Below are 16,167 nucleotides of genomic sequence, written 5' to 3' on the forward strand. Positions count from 1 at the left end.
AATTAAAAACAAAAATCAAGAAAAAAAATTAAAAGTACATATAGAAACTCAAGCTATTCATGCTAGTTTACAACTCATATACAACTGTTCTGGACAAATTTAAAACACAAATTTCTTATTTATACAATGACTGCAGGCATATATGCCAGTTCTGGAGAGGATTTTGAGAAGAATTTTTTTTGAGAACAATTTTTATATAACTAATGTAATACTTAATTTAATAAATTTTAATAAATTTGCTGAAATCATTCTGATACGGTGTTTTCTGTCATGTGGCATTCCACAAAATCTTTTTCACTGCATCCTTACTGTACCATTTAAATAACACAATCGGGAGACAGCAAAATCAACATAAGCCAAACAAAACATAACAGACACAATTACTTAAATGGTCACCTTCTTTAAGATAACTTGACTATAATTTGTTAGTCTAAAAAATGATGATTGCATAAAGCCTGTATACCACCTTTCCTATAACTTTCATGTATCTGTACCATTAAGCAAATTCAGTTATTAAAAATAAAAATTTTCAGTAATATCAATCTGGGGTGCTCTGTTTGCTCAACAAAAGGATTCACTATAGCATTTCTTTAATTAACAAGCAGATTTAAATGAATTCATTTCTAATATTCTGGCTGGCATATAAATTTTAAGTAATAAATCTCATGTAAATTGAGATATACCTATTTTCAGAGACCACTGCTGTCAAATCTACATAACCAGTTAGGAAAGACAAAAGCAATGAAGCAAGATAGGTTCTTGTATATTCTTTTTCACTCCAAGTCTGCTAGTGAAACAATCAAGAGGTCCAAAACCTTTCATTGACCAAAAAAAAAAAAAAGATAAAATGGCTCTTCTTCCTCCAATTTATTCACTCTAATTAGGTTTATTTGTTGGCAACATTTTTTTCTTACACTTAGGAAACAATGAATAGATATTATATTAATAATCTGAATCCATTAAAATCCCTGTAGATTATTGCACAGTTATGTCTCCAGCAACTTGTCAACTATAATAATAAAAATACAGAATTATTACAGAATTCTGAAGGTACACACACACACACACACACACACACACCCTTGAGACTAGGCTCATTCCTCTGGATTGGTAACAAAAAAACAAGCTTTTCTCTTGGAGACCCAAAATGAGAGAATCCTTTATTCTACTTCTAAGGAGGGGACCCCACTTCAGGAAAAATATTAAATCTCAAGATTTCAATTTCACTGCATTATGTTCCAAATCAAATTTTTTATTTGGGCTTTTATTATACTTAATTTTAATAATGCACACAAATATGCATCAATATAATTAAGAGAGTTATTATCTAAAGTGGCTCAAATAACCAGATCATTTTAATCTGCCGGTTAAATTCTCTTAAAATGATTAGGTATCTAACGTCCTAGAACACTGAATTAGTACCAACTAGGCAGAAAGCAATCTAAGACAGATTATCAGAAAACACATTTACCTTTAGTGAGGGAGTAATGAATGCCTTCTTTTAAATACCAGCAACTAAATTCAATATGCACATATCAGAGAAATGAAATAATCCAGGTAACAAATTTATTCTTAAACAGCATTTCAACTGTGTCTACATTAATGTTATAGATCGAAAGAAGTTTCTTTCCAGTATTAACCCTTAACAGACAACAAAGGAGTCCAAACAGGACATACTCCTTAACCTTAAAATTCAAAGAAAATTAAGAGAATTCAAGGTAAATTAAGGGAAGACAACAAGGCACACCTAAAACACCTACATAAAACGTCACCATACAATACAAAAGTAATTCCCATTTCTAAGTATTAAGTACTTGTAAGTACTTATTTTAGGAATACAGATTTTGCCTCAGTGAAAGAAGTCAATAATCCACAACATAACAGTTTAAAAAAAAGTATTAAAACTACTTCAAATACTTGATGCTGCTTTTCATGTCCATAAAACAAAACAATTCTTTTGAAAGGATTTTTAAATTATGCAATCTGGAAAAGGTGTAATCTTTTTAAAGCACAACTCATAAAAACATTGTTTTTCAAAACAATACTCCTTCACACATTTTCAAGGCCCTATGAGAAACTGAAAACCAGGATAAACCAGTATATATGTTTCTGTTACAAAATTAAGGGTAAACTTCCATACCACAAATTATCGAATTTTATTTTTAAATAGATTTTACTATTTTGGCATACATCCTATGAATTAAATCAATGTATTCTGGTGTTCCTTTTCTTTTTACCAAAACCTCTCTTTTCAGAAAATCTTTATGCAAAATTCTGTAGAAAGGTTTCTCAAAATTATTAGTGTTTAACGCCTTCTAAATATTCAAAATATTATTCTTACCTTGGATAACAATTATTAAAACCTAAGTTTGAACTCTTGTGTACTGTTGAGAATGTAAATTGGTGCAGCCAGTATAGAAAACCAGATAGAGGGTCCTCAAAAAATTAAAAATAGAACTACCATATGATCTAGCAATTCCACTTCTGGGTACTTATCCAAAGAAAACAAAAACATTAACTCGCAAAGATATATGCATCTTCATGTTCATTACAGCATCATTTACAATAGCCAAGACATAGAAATAAATGTCCATCAATGGATCAAGAAAATGTGATGTTCATACACACACACACACACACATAAACATATATATAATAGGAAAATTAATCAACTATAAAAAAGAATGAATCCTTGCCATTTACAACGACATGGATGGACCGTGAGGGTACTATCCTAAGATAAAGACAAGTGCCATATGTTCTCACTTATAGATGGAATCTAAAAAATAAAGAAAAGAAAGAAAAACACACAAAAAAACAAAACCAAGCTCAGAGATTGGGGTTGCCAGACGTGGTGGGTGGTGGGTGGGGGTGTATGAAAGGAAGTCAAAAGATGCAAACTTCTATACTTAACAACATTGTATTGTATACTTGAACATTGCTAAAAATCTTAAAAGTTCTTGACGCACAAAAAAAACTCTATGTGTTGTGACATATTATCTAGACTTACTGTGATAAATTCTCAATATGTAAAAATATTGAGTTATTATGGTGTATACCTGAAAATAATATAATGTTGTATGTCAATTATATCTCAATAAAATAAAATAAAACCTTCCATTCCATTGAAATTTTTCATTTTTCTTTTAAAGGCAACAAAACTATACCTTACTCAATTATCTGATAACAAAAATTAGAATATATCTAGTCAATACTAGGAATAATGTGTCTATATATTAATTCTTAAAAGATGAATTCATATTTTCTATTTTAAAAATAAAAAGCATTTCAAAACATCCTTAATATATTATTAAATCATGAAACAAAAAAGAAACCTGTTACGTGCTTGAAGCAGTTTAAACATGCATCAATAAGTAGTCATGTTAACGTGCTGAAATTAATATTTTGTCTAAGATACCATGTCTAGTAAAATCTGAGACCCCAGTAAAAAGCTGAAGACAAAACAAGCTTCTCTGAAAACATCTCAACTTAAAGATTATAGAATTAGTTAAAAACTGGTCAGTCATCCAAAACAAGTATGTTCTGCCTGCTGATATAAAATTTGATTTAAAAAAAATATTAGCTAAAATAGTTTACAAGTGTTGCACTATTATTTCAGAGAAAAACCCATTAGTTATAATAAACTCCTATATATTTTCTGGTGAAAAGTCATACTAACATTATGCAAGAGCTTAGCATGTTAAGAAATTTATTTTAAGTTGCATTAGTATTCAAACTTTACCCCTATTTGTCAAATATTACATTCAGGAAATATGACGGTCATTACACAATAAAAAAAGAAACTTCTAGTCTTTTTCATCAATTCATACACATATTCTTAAAAAAGAACTAAGTACATTAACAAGCTTTCCCCAAAGTTAACTCTCAATTCTCATAAATCAAGTTCTAAAAAGAAAACATTAAATCACATAGTTACTTTTCAGTTCAAAACTAGAAAAGAAAAAAAAAATGAGCTCAGTCTATTACGGTTAATTTACAAGTTGCAAATATTTGCATGTAGGACTGAATTAAAAAGTGAATTTTTCTGAATAAAGTTACTGAGAAATTATTAAAATAAAGGTCTTGATTGTTTGTATATGAAACTCCGAACATACCACCTATCCTTCCTCTTACGAATTAAATTTTTTCCAAAGCTGCAACTCTATTATGTATATAGAACAATTAACTTTTTTTATATTGAGAAATTACTGTGATAAATTTGAATAAATTTTTATTATAAGTAAATCCAGTAGTAAACACAATATTTAAAAAACCAGTTAGCTTTAGCAAAGTTATATGTTTCTATTGAAACAGTTCATCCTAAATTAACCATTTCTCACAATATTCTCGCCAATGAAGAAAAGATAAAATACCAGTATTTCCCAATCCTAGGCTACACATACAAACAGATACGATGTTGCAAGACTTTCAATCCTGTGATATTTTTCTCCCTTTGACACACTCCACAGGCCCTTCAATATGCCAAAGGGCCGTTTATTTTCACTCCAGGGATTGAAAACAAAATCAAATTGGTAGCACATTAGCTAATACACTTAGTCACTAGTAACTTAAAACCCGTTCAATACATACCCTTTAATAGAGTGACCATTTCATCTGTTTCCTCTAGAGTTACCCTTTCATATCAGGGTACCAATTTCACTGGATGATGTCTGCCAGGCTATTGCCTCAGGCACTGAGCTTTAAGATAGAGCTCAAGATAAAAATTCATCTATGTAGCAATGAAAAAGATTGTTTTTCTCATGCATGATACCAAACTCCAATCTGATCTGCTTTCCCCACAGTGTCTTACATAGTAGGTATAGAGCATATATTTGCTCAAAAATTCATTCATTCTTCCTGCATACAAATGCTATCTAATATCATAATTCATTGAAGCAACATAGTTCATAAAACTGCAAGTGGAAGAATGATATAAAAATGTTCATGCAGTACATTCATCCATGATTTCTGACAAGAGTGGGATTATATGACTCCCCCCACTGGAAGAAACAAGTCAATAGTATTTATATTAAATAAATGCTAAAAGATTCTCAAGAAATTAACTACTTACCTATCTGGATTCACTAAGACTCCCTATATATATGTGTGTGTGTATATATATATATATTGGCATGAAAAAGCATATAAATGTGGTTCTATGTTCATTATCATATAAATGTGGTTCTATGTTCCAACCTAAGTAACAAAACTCAAGCTAAAAGTTGTCAAATTCTGCTTTGTTCTGAGAATCTAATTTTTTAAAAAGAAACTATTTACTATTATAATTTTTAAAACATAATCAAAAGAAACTTACAATGAGCAAAAGCATATTCTTTCTTACACAATCCAAAAAGCAGTTAACACAACTTTGTGATTCAAAGGTTGTTCTGAAATATTCCCATTTTCAGCAAAGTTAGTTGAAAAAACCGTTACAAGTGTTTGGGAATTCTAATGTACTGTCAACATTCCCGCAAGTCACAAAAGAATCAAAGGCCTACGGTAGCAGTTCTTGGAAATCAGGCATCTGCATGTAAGCACCTGATGGAGCAATAGGGGAAATGCTTTGGCCAACTAGCTGCATATTAAGTTCCCGGGATTCCAGGAGCGGATTGTTCTCTTCCCCAATGTCAAGGTGAGTTAACTTTTCCATCCATACGCGGAACTTCTCTGTCTGCCTCTGCATCTCGGAAAAACAGCTCATGGCCTCTTCTAGGACACTGCCTATGCAGTTCCTATCTCACACAGCACCCCTGTCAAGTAATCCTGGAATTTCCCTGTGTGCTCCTTCAAATCCCCCAGCATGAATGAAGTCAGCTTTAAAGACATTGAGCCCATTTGATAAAACATCATTAATTCAGAAAATTATATTTTTATTAAGACATGCTTATTCAGGAAAATAGCATAAGCATTACTAAGAACAGCCATATAAACAGAGCATTAATTAGCAGCACTTAACTACACAAAAGGAAGTAATTCCAAGAAAACATAAAACTACTAACATAACACTACCATTTTTCATAGCTTCACTCTATCTGGCCTGGGAACGAACACATATTCTGTTACTATACAAGTAACTATTAACCTATAACAGTGGTTTACGACCTTGGCTAAACACAAAAAAACCAGGAGTGGTTTAACAAAACCAAAACCTAGGTGGGCTTCCAGACATTGTAAATTTGTTTTGTTTTGTTTTAAGCGCCCCAGGTAATTTAAATGTATGGCCTTGGTTGAAAACCACTGTATCCTTGAATATTTTTATTTTTCTTACTTTAAAATTCTAAGTCGTTTTGGCAGCTGGCCCATTATAAATCACTACACAATAATTCTCAGCTTACTGAGTCTTATCAAACACTTTTGTTTTAAGTTTTAAAAAATTCCTTATGGAAAACCACATAAAGGATACACACAATCCATGTATATCTCTGGGTCAGCTTTTTACAAACAATGGTCTAGGCAAGGGTGTTAAAAGGTATATCTCAAAAAAGAAAAGTTTTGCAGTGAAGTCTGGTATGATAAGCTATCCAGCCAGCCCCTCTGGAGAGCACATTAATGGCTGAGTTGTCCTACAGTAGAGAAACCTGTTTCCACATGAGCCAGCACTTTCCAAATGTGTGCATAGTGTACAGCTATTGACATCAGTAAAAGTGTTTTCATAGGATTTCAGTTTAGGATATGCTCCTCTACAAATAACTGTTTTATCCTTGAACTGAGCCAGATCACCCTTGGTTTGAGTCCCATATAGTTTGGGTCTCTAAAAAAAAAAAATTATACTGAACTCTTCATTTCCTCAGGGAGCTATTAAAAAGGTTACCTCCCCAGACCACTTGACTACACTATCCAAAATGGCTTTTCTAGCCCATCCCAAGTCAATCTTTATCTCTTATATACAGCTTTATTATTATTCACAGTGTATATCCCTACCTGATAGCATATGATAAATTCGTTTATTGTCTGCCTCTTCAAAAAAGATTAGGATCCATGAGAGCAGGAACATTTCATTCACTGGTGCACTTCCAATGCTGCATAGTAAGTGCTCATGTATTTGTTGAATAAATGAATAACTGATGGAATCAATCGATTTGGCCTTATACCATCTATATCAGGAAGTCTTATAAAAAACAGATCTATGAAGTGCTCTATTATAATTAACTTCAGATGTTTCTGAAAATACAGTTCACTTTATCTTATAGTGGCTTTTTATGAAGATACAAAAGAAAAATTTACCAGGTCTCAGTATTGTTTCTCCTAGACAATAAGAACTGTTTAATCAGTCATGCCACCTCTTTTCAATGCCTAAAAGGATAGGACAAAATGTTTAGCACTATTCTACCTAGCAATTAAAAGCCTCACAAAGTTTATTATTACCAACCTTCCCTCTAACTTCATCTTATTCTTTTCCCAATTACTCCGTTCCCTTTGTGTTTAAAAAAAAAAAAAAAAAAAATCTTGTTTATAAGTAAACTTCCTCAAGAAGAAAGTACCTTTCCCCACAGTGTAGTATATTTAGCTTACTGAAATACTAAGTGGAATTTAAAGAATATGAAACTTTTCTTTAACCAGTTTATTCTCACTTTAAGTGCTGGCTAAACTTAACTGAACAGGACAGAAACTCAGATGGCTACTTTGATCTGTTTCATATTCTGGCATTGCTTATTTTTCAACAAACAATGAAAAATGTATATTTAAAAGCCTGATTCAGAAAATGGTGTGGAAATACTTATGCTAGGGACGGTGAGATAAGTTTCAGCCTCAAAGATGACTACAAGCAACAAACACTGATAAGCAAGATAATTCAAGATCTTAAAAACAGGGACCAATTACACATTTGTCGAAACCCAGAGAATGTACAATAGCAAGAGTGAAATCTAATGTAACCTATGGACTCTGAGTGATGGTGATGTGTCAATGTAGGTGTGTCGATTTTAACAAATGTACCACTCTGGTGGGGGACACTGATAGTGGAGGAAGCTAGGCATGCGTGAGGGCAGGAGATATTTGGGAAATCTTTATTTACACCTTCTGCTCAATTTTGCTGTGAACCTAAAACTGCCCTAAGAAATAAAGTCTATTAAAAAAAGAAAAAAAAAACAGGGACCATATTGTCACCTTAAACACACATATGTTCTTTTATTAATACTAAGATATATCCTACTTTGAGAAAAAGAATCATATCGAAAGCAAAGCTTCTGCTTCTGCATATATAGAGTTAATATAGGCACTAACTTTAAAAAATAAGTTAGGAAAAACAGGCAGAAAATAATACCTTGGTGCTTTAACATTAGAGGTTGTGAAAGGATAGCCACCAGTAAGATAGCAAAGCTTCGAAACCTGAGGGAACATTACCTATCCAGACATTGTAGCATAGAGAAAATCACATTTAAACAATGCATGCTTTTAAAATATCCCCTTAAATAAATAAAAGTGTTCATGCTTGTTAATTAATGTAGAAGTGTGGTTTTTAGAACTAATAAGTTTTTAAAAACAAGACTCCACTGTATAGAACTTGATACCCACTAGCAATAACAGAACTTAATTAAACCAGATTACCAGTTTCGTGATAATTTTTGGCTATGGGTGACTTAAAATATCACTGCTCAACTGAGTTCTCAGTCCTGGAAGCTCACTGTCATCAATGGGGGAGCTTTAAAAATGCTGATGCATTTATGCTAAGAGAAATAAGTCAGACAGAAAAAGACAAATACTGTATGATTTCATTTATATGTGGAATCTTAAAAAACGAACTCATAGAAACAGCAAACTGGTGGTTGGGGGAGGGGAGGATGGGCAAAGGTGATCAAAGAGTACAAACTTTTAGCTATACGATGCATAAGTTCTGGGGATGTAATGAGCAACATGATGACTACAGTTAACAACTGTATATTTGAAAGTTGCTGAGAGCAGATCTTAAAAGTTCTCAACGCCCACGAATTCTAATATGTGAAGTGATGGGTGTGTTAACTAACCTTACTGTGGTAAACATTCCACAATATAAACATATATCAAATAATCACGTGTACATCTTAAACTTAATACAATGTTATATGTCAATTACATCACCAAAAGCTGAGGGAAAAATGCTGATGCCTGGGTCAGACCCAGAGACTCTGATTTAATTGAGTAGGCCGTGAGCATCATAAGTTTTTAGTGTTTCCCAAGTGATCCTAATATACAACCAGATTGAAAACTGCTTAGATTTAACCTGATTTGTTTGCATTTACTAAGCTGAAAATAAGCAGTTTTTATCTGATTACTTAGTCTCAGTGTTTTGTTACCAATGTATTTAGTGAGTTTCCTAAATAGCTACTAAAATATACCCAGATTATAAAAGGCTTAAAATGGGAAAGTGGAGCTTTTAGCCACTTCATATTCAATACAGGAAAAAGGTCATGGTATTCCCAGTGTGGGTTTGGGGGTCTTATCTTCCACCATGAGTTCCCATTGCTTAAGTGATATTAAATTTTTTCCAGGTAATTCAATCCCTAATAGGTTAAGAACCCTCATAAATCTTAAGAAAAATAAATGTAGCAGGAGGAAAACATGCAAAGAACATGAAGACTTTTTACTAAAAGAATACAAATGGCCAAACATGATTTTTCAACTTCACTAGTGATCAAAGAAATGCAAATTAATGATAAAATACAATTCTGCCATCAAATCAGCAAGATATTCAATAGTAAGAATAAAATGCAACAAATAATCAAGCTCCTAGATGGAACAGACTTAATATATTCTTAAAAAGCAGTCTGGCAGTATGTGTCAAAGGCTGAGTGTTCATGCCCTTTCTTATAATAGCAAAAAAAACCAAACAGCCCCAAAGGATCAATGTTTGGGAAGTTATCTTAGCTGAACTATTCAAAAAAAAAAAAATTTTTTTAGAGAGAATACTGTGCTTTGATTAAATGCTCAAAATGCAATGTTAAGTGGGAAAGGAAAAAAGAAGTATGCATACACAGCTTGATAAATTTTGTTATATATTATGGAAGGCAAAATACTCAAATGTTGACAAAAACAGGATTATGGGTGATTTTAATCTTCTACTTCACATTTTCAAAACTTTCTACAAAGGATTTACTACTTAAAATTTTTTATTTTCTAAATTTCCAAATAAGAGTTAATTGACCAAGCATAAATCTCTACCTGAGAAAGACTGTGAGATAAATTTCACGATGCATGTTAATGCATAAATGTGTATGATGAATAATGAGTGGTGAGATTCTGGCTTAGGTGGGGCTAAGCTGTTCTGGCCTGGCCACACGGTTTGGGAATTCAGGTGATCTAAGTTGTCTTCAACAGCCTCTCCAATATTCTCCAAAACAGACCAATTAGGTTTTCTAACTAGTGTCTGCCTACCAAAGTGAATACTATTTTTGGAACCTCACTGAGTAGGCATTTATATGGTGACTATTAAACCACACAAAAACGGGTCTAGACAAGATGAAGTTACCCTAAGGTTTACGCTAGACTAAATATTTATGAAAAACAAGTTACTGAAAAAACTTTTCCCCACTGCCCATGTACACTGCTGCATATAAGTTAGTCTGTTCAGGCTGAGTGTTCATGCCCTTTGAACTGAATGAAATCTGATGTCCATTATTCATATTCACTAAAATCAAAATTCTCTGCTAGAGCAGACTTGACAGATCTAGTTTCAAAGTGATTTTGCAGAGAACTCCCCAACCTGGAGAAATAATACTCTAATCAAAAACTGCAAAGAGATAAACAGTACAAAAAGATCATCTATAAAGATAAATGATTCATCTGATAAAAGCCTTAAATACCCAAGACCACCACATAGTATTTTTACATTAATATTCACTACGAAATACTTTATTTTTGCTCATCTTCAAGTCCCCCAAATGAAAGAACTCCCAGAATTATCCTGGTATGATACCTCCAAACAGTAATATATTTTCAAAAATTTGAAGGAAAGAATGGTCTAGTGTACAAACTAAGTTGTTTGCCAGTTAACTGTTAAATAAAAAAAGTCTTCATAAACATCAGTTGCCCAGATAGCAAACACAATTATTAAGCATTATCATGCACTATATACAGGTCTTCATTATTAATTGTTTTCACTCCTAAAAGAAAATGATTGTTAAATTATTTGGCATTAGAGAACACTTAGCATAATGCCTTCAACGTTTAAGTTGCTGCCAAACAAAAGTTTACAAATAAAGCATTTTCTGAATTGTTAAATTAGATTACCTTGACAAAAGAGTATAGCAAGAACCTCAGTTTTTACTTTTCCTCTTGGTTTCCATTCTGTGTAAACAGCTGGATTCAAATTGCAACATCCAAGAGATTCTGTTAGGCACATCCAGTTTAAGGTTCACCTGAATGTCCATGTTGTCACACTCAAATCAGTTCATAATTTATCCTATCTTTACAATTTATAGAACTTTGCAACAACTGCCCTGGCTATAAGGTTGAGTGCATCCCTCTTCTCCACAGTTATAATGTGATTCAGGAAACTGAGGCACCAATAATCATTAAAAATGTACAATGTTACAATTTTTCTGGGATAACAATATGGACAGTTGAAACAAACTTCCTAATACTTAAGTTCAGGCTGTTCCACCTTTGCTGCTTTGCATAACTCCAGGAAAGCCCATTCATACCTGTCTTATGTGAACAACACCTCCTGAAACTGTGCTTCACGCAGCCTAGGCAGTCATATACAGCAACCCTGCTTCCTACCCTACTATTTGATTCTCCATAATTACCTTAGAAAACTATGTATTTTCAAAAGCTACAAACTTACTAAATGGTGTGAACACCAGAAACTAAATTACAGATCTAAATAATTTACTTTGGTGTTTTGGTTAGTATGCAATTCAGAACAGACTAAAAAAAGGCGACCACTAGTGTTTTAAGAGATTTACGCGCTGGTCAAGGTAGTCAATTAACAAAAAGGTTTGGCAAATATGAACAAAGCACACTCAACCAATGTAAGTCGAACAAGAAGACACTTCTCATGCCACCTCTACAATGGAGTCTATCTGCAAAGAGAATTTTGTTCATCTAACTTCTCTCTTCCCATAAAAAGGTAAAGTACTGGGGTGGTTACATAAAAATCTGTTTAGTGAGTAGAATTAAGTACTGTATCAAGAGATCCATCATGATATTAACAGATTAGAACAGAACACAGGAATAAATGAATAAATAATTTTACAGGCATTAATAAAGTTTTCTTCAAACTATTAAATGCAAAAAAATATACCTACAACCTGCCATAGAACAACCTGAAGTCTGCTTCTCTCATGCATTCAACTGATGAGTTTCAATTAAATCCTATCTCCCTACACACTTATTTTAACACAAGTAACTATCATAGGAATTCAATATATTAAAACAGTAAGCATTTCTAATGACTTAAAAACTCATATTTAGTATACTCTATAGATGAAACTTTTATTATTATAAGTTAAAAGACTTACAAAGTGCTTTAAAACCAATCATTCTTGTTCTTGAGTTTATATAAGTTTTGGTTAGCTATAGGTTTAATTAAACAATATTCTTTTTCTTGAAATATTCTTTGTATATCAGCAATATGCTGTCTTCATGTGTAGAAACAAAAAATCTTTCAGAAAACTAAGAGGAAAAAACATAGTAACCCATAAAACTTTGAAAACCAAAACTTCCCCTTAAATGTAGCAATAAACAATTCTGTCATGATCTATTAAGTATACGTTACGAAATGTTCCTAATCATAAGTCTCTTCCATATTGAGGATTCACCAATTAAGAACTGTTCAGACCTCATCTTTCTTCCACTATGAAATCTCAAGACTGCCTTTGTAGTGCACAGTACCAGATATGATAATATGGAGAAAGTAGATATGTCAGACATGTAGTAAATTAAATTCTTATACCAATGAGACCTGGAACAAGCAATTTCTACCCAACTTTTTAAAGCTTCAGAGAGTAAGGGAAAAGTTCTGCAAAAAAACATTTTCAATTTGAGTGACAACTTAGATCTAAAAATATGTGCAACAAGGATAACTAGCTTATCATGCACTGAACAGAGGAAAAACATAAAACTACTGTTTTAGGAGGAATACTTTTTAGAAACTAACAAAAGAACACGTTATTTTAGACACCACAAGCTTGAGTGCAGTGGCTATATAATTAAGCAAGGTGCCTAATTCCTGAGAAAAATGTACTTAGTAATAATGGTGAACAAAGAGTATTAAATCTAAGCAGTGCTAAAAAGGCAATGATGGGAGTTCAGGTAATGTGTTACAGCAAAAGAGACTTGTGGAAAATTCCATTACTTAAAAATAATCGTGTCTCTATCATTAACCATTTAATTTTTTTTTTTTTGCTGATGTGCTAAAGTGCACTGGAAACCTCAGAACAGGTTTTTTAAATTGGCCATGTCTTGTTAGTACACTGCAGTCTTCAAATTTACAGAGCTGCAGGTTTCCTGGATTTTTTCAAGTGTCACTCATCTAACTGAGCACTGAGCCTGATAGCTGAGAAATGCTATCAGGTGCTCTACAGTCAGTTTAAAAAACATCCTCTACCTGGTATCTCTGCAGTGATTGTCTTGCTGCTCCCTGAAACCTCTTCATCATCATCTGATGAGCTCGTGCTTGAGTCACAAGTCAGGTCACTATCACTGGTACTACTGTCCTGCAACAGGTTATATTTCTTACGCGCAGCAGCCTCCCGTTTCTGCCTCAGTAGTCTGATTCTCTCCTTGTGCTTTTGGCTCCGGTGACCTTTAACCTTGGCAACTCGGCCATTCTGTTTATCACTGGATTGCCGGTTTTTCTTGGCAGCCATAGTGGATGTTTCACTTTCAGATCGGGACCTCCGAGACTTACGCCCAACTGTGGCACCAGACACTCCAGAAGGGTCTCCTTCTACCGCTGTTTCTGCTTGGGAGGGTTCATTCTCTTCTGCAGAAGACAACGTATCTGAATCAGCCAGGTGACCACTAGAGGAAGGGGAAAGCATGCAGTGATTAGAGGAGTCACTCTCATAAACTCTGCCAGTTGTCGGCTTGTCACTCTCTGTGGATGCTAACTGAGACTCAGAAGAGTCCCTTCTCAGTTCCATCAATAAGCAGGGCATTGAAGAAAGAACTGTAGAATCCACTACTCCATCTTTCTGAACTTGAGGTTCCAGTTCTACAGATCCATCTTCCTCCTTAGCTGTCTCTTGTTCGGATGTTTTTGGTGGGACTTCAGACTCGATGAGTTCTTCAACTTTTCCCACTGCCTCCTCCATCTTCATTTCAGACTTTCGAGTTAAATCATGGAGCAGAGTCTAGGAAACTATGTCAAAGATGCAACAGGAAAGCAACCTGTACAAAAAAACACATAAAATCAATAAGCAGAAATGGCAAATAATTTAATTAACACAAATATCTACCTTTCTGAGTGGGTGGCAAAAATTATCATCATACAGGGGTTTAAAATATGTGTATCGTCTACGGCCATGCTACCCTGAACAAGCCTGATCCTGTCTGATCTTGGAAGCTAAGCAGGGTTGGGCCTGGTTAGTATTTGGATGGGAGACCACCTAGGAAGACCAGGTGCTGTAGACATTAAAAAAAAAAAAAGGCAGGGGGGACTGTGAGCTGACAAGGTCCTGGCAATCTGTGAGGTCAACCAAGGGTTGTCGTGCCTAAAAAATAAAAAATAAATAATTAAATAAAATTAAAAATAAATAAATATTTAAAAAATAAAAATAAAAGATGTGTATCTTCACATATTCATCAACAGTCAAATTCAAGACTTAGTATTATTAAAATGCTAGCCTACACAGCTACCAAAAATGGCACGTTAATCCTCTATTCCTAAAATTGCAAGGCCAGCAAGCAACCAAAGATTTTCAACTTTAAAACTTAAAGTGTTTAAGAAAGGGATCAAAATTCTAATAGAGTTAGTATGTATGTTTTGACTTTGATATAAATGACAAAGAATGCTTTAAAAATCTGGACTAGAAAACAAGTCAATTGGAATGACCACTTTTATACTCAACTCATCAAAGAAAGGAAAGGGGGGAAGTAAAAGAGGAATAGCATCAAATGTACATTTACATTTTTAAAAACTTCAACTAGGTACATTTGACAAATGAGCGATCTGAGTAGTTATAGGCATCAAACCTGTCTGCCATTCCTCTTAATAGGGGTTGCTCTAGAGGGCATTGACATGAAAGGCCTGAATCTGTTGTTCCCTCAGTCCTTCCTAATTCCCACATACCTCTCTCATCATGCTGAATGCAAGTCCAGTGTTTATACATAAACAATAGCCACTAAATATAGACCAACTATTTTGTGAACTTAGAAAACTTAGTACACTCTATTCTATGAATGACTTAAGAGGTTTGAGAGAAAACACCCTACACACATTTCTACTTCATATGCTAATTTTAGAACCTAACACCCCTACCCTACAGTATTACAATTCCACTTAATCATGGAGAAACAGGACATACTCTTAATTTAAGAGTTGTGACCTGTACAATGCAAACTTCATTAACTGGTAGGTTTTTAGAGAATGCTAAGAATGTGCAAGGCAAGTAAATACATCGACCTGTACATATGATGTTAAGGGCAATTACCATGATGTTTCATAGATCACAGACACACACATTAAGCTAAATGGTATGCTAGTCAGGTACAGTAAGACATCATCACTTCAGAGTTACTTGATAGTTCATTAGATGGTAGGCAGCAACTAGAAAATATCTGAAAAATCCTTTTATTGATCTAACATGCCCAGCCTACCTTTTGCTTAGTATAAACACAAATTTTCTAAATACCTGTTTTTTGTTTTTCATGGCCCTTTTCTCAGCTACTGATAAAACAGGCATTCGGATGAAATTTACCTTAATACACTCATGAAAACTAGAACACTTACAGCCACTAGAAACATTTATTAATTTAAAACAATCCCATATATAGCCTATTTCACAAGCACATCTGCATCATTACTAATTTCTGAATTAAATAAAAATAAGCATAAATGTTATTCCTAATACCATTACAAAAGGAATGTAACACTTCTGAAAGCCAACAGAGGGAGTAAAAGTTAAACCAACAAACTACTAGTGTCATAAATGAAGCATGCTGGTAATACAAACAGGAAATAAAATATTCACAGGCATGAAATAGCCCCAGGTATGAGGAATAAACCAAGATTTTCTAGCTGAATAA

General features: G+C 33.5%; 1 protein-coding gene and 1 pseudogene across 6 annotated transcripts in view; one reads left to right on the plus strand and one right to left on the minus strand.

Annotated features, from left to right (window-relative positions):
* CUNH18orf25 (chromosome unknown C18orf25 homolog) overlaps positions 1-16,167 on the minus strand; it is a 62,771-nt gene that overhangs the window by 28,443 nt on the left and 18,161 nt on the right. For all 6 annotated transcript variants that reach the window (XM_015595743.2, XM_015595742.2, XM_015595741.2 and 3 more), the window contains one exon: positions 13,526-14,310. In XM_015595743.2, coding sequence (XP_015451229.1) covers positions 13,526-14,240 — 715 coding nt within the window. In that variant the 5' untranslated portion in view covers positions 14,241-14,310. The remainder of the gene's footprint in view (positions 1-13,525; positions 14,311-16,167) is intronic.
* On the plus strand, positions 14,435-14,553 carry LOC112469503 (annotated as a pseudogene).

This window comes from Pteropus alecto, unplaced genomic scaffold (genome assembly GCF_000325575.1).
Source record: "Pteropus alecto unplaced genomic scaffold, ASM32557v1 scaffold146, whole genome shotgun sequence".
Taxonomy (NCBI): domain Eukaryota; kingdom Metazoa; phylum Chordata; class Mammalia; order Chiroptera; family Pteropodidae; genus Pteropus; species Pteropus alecto.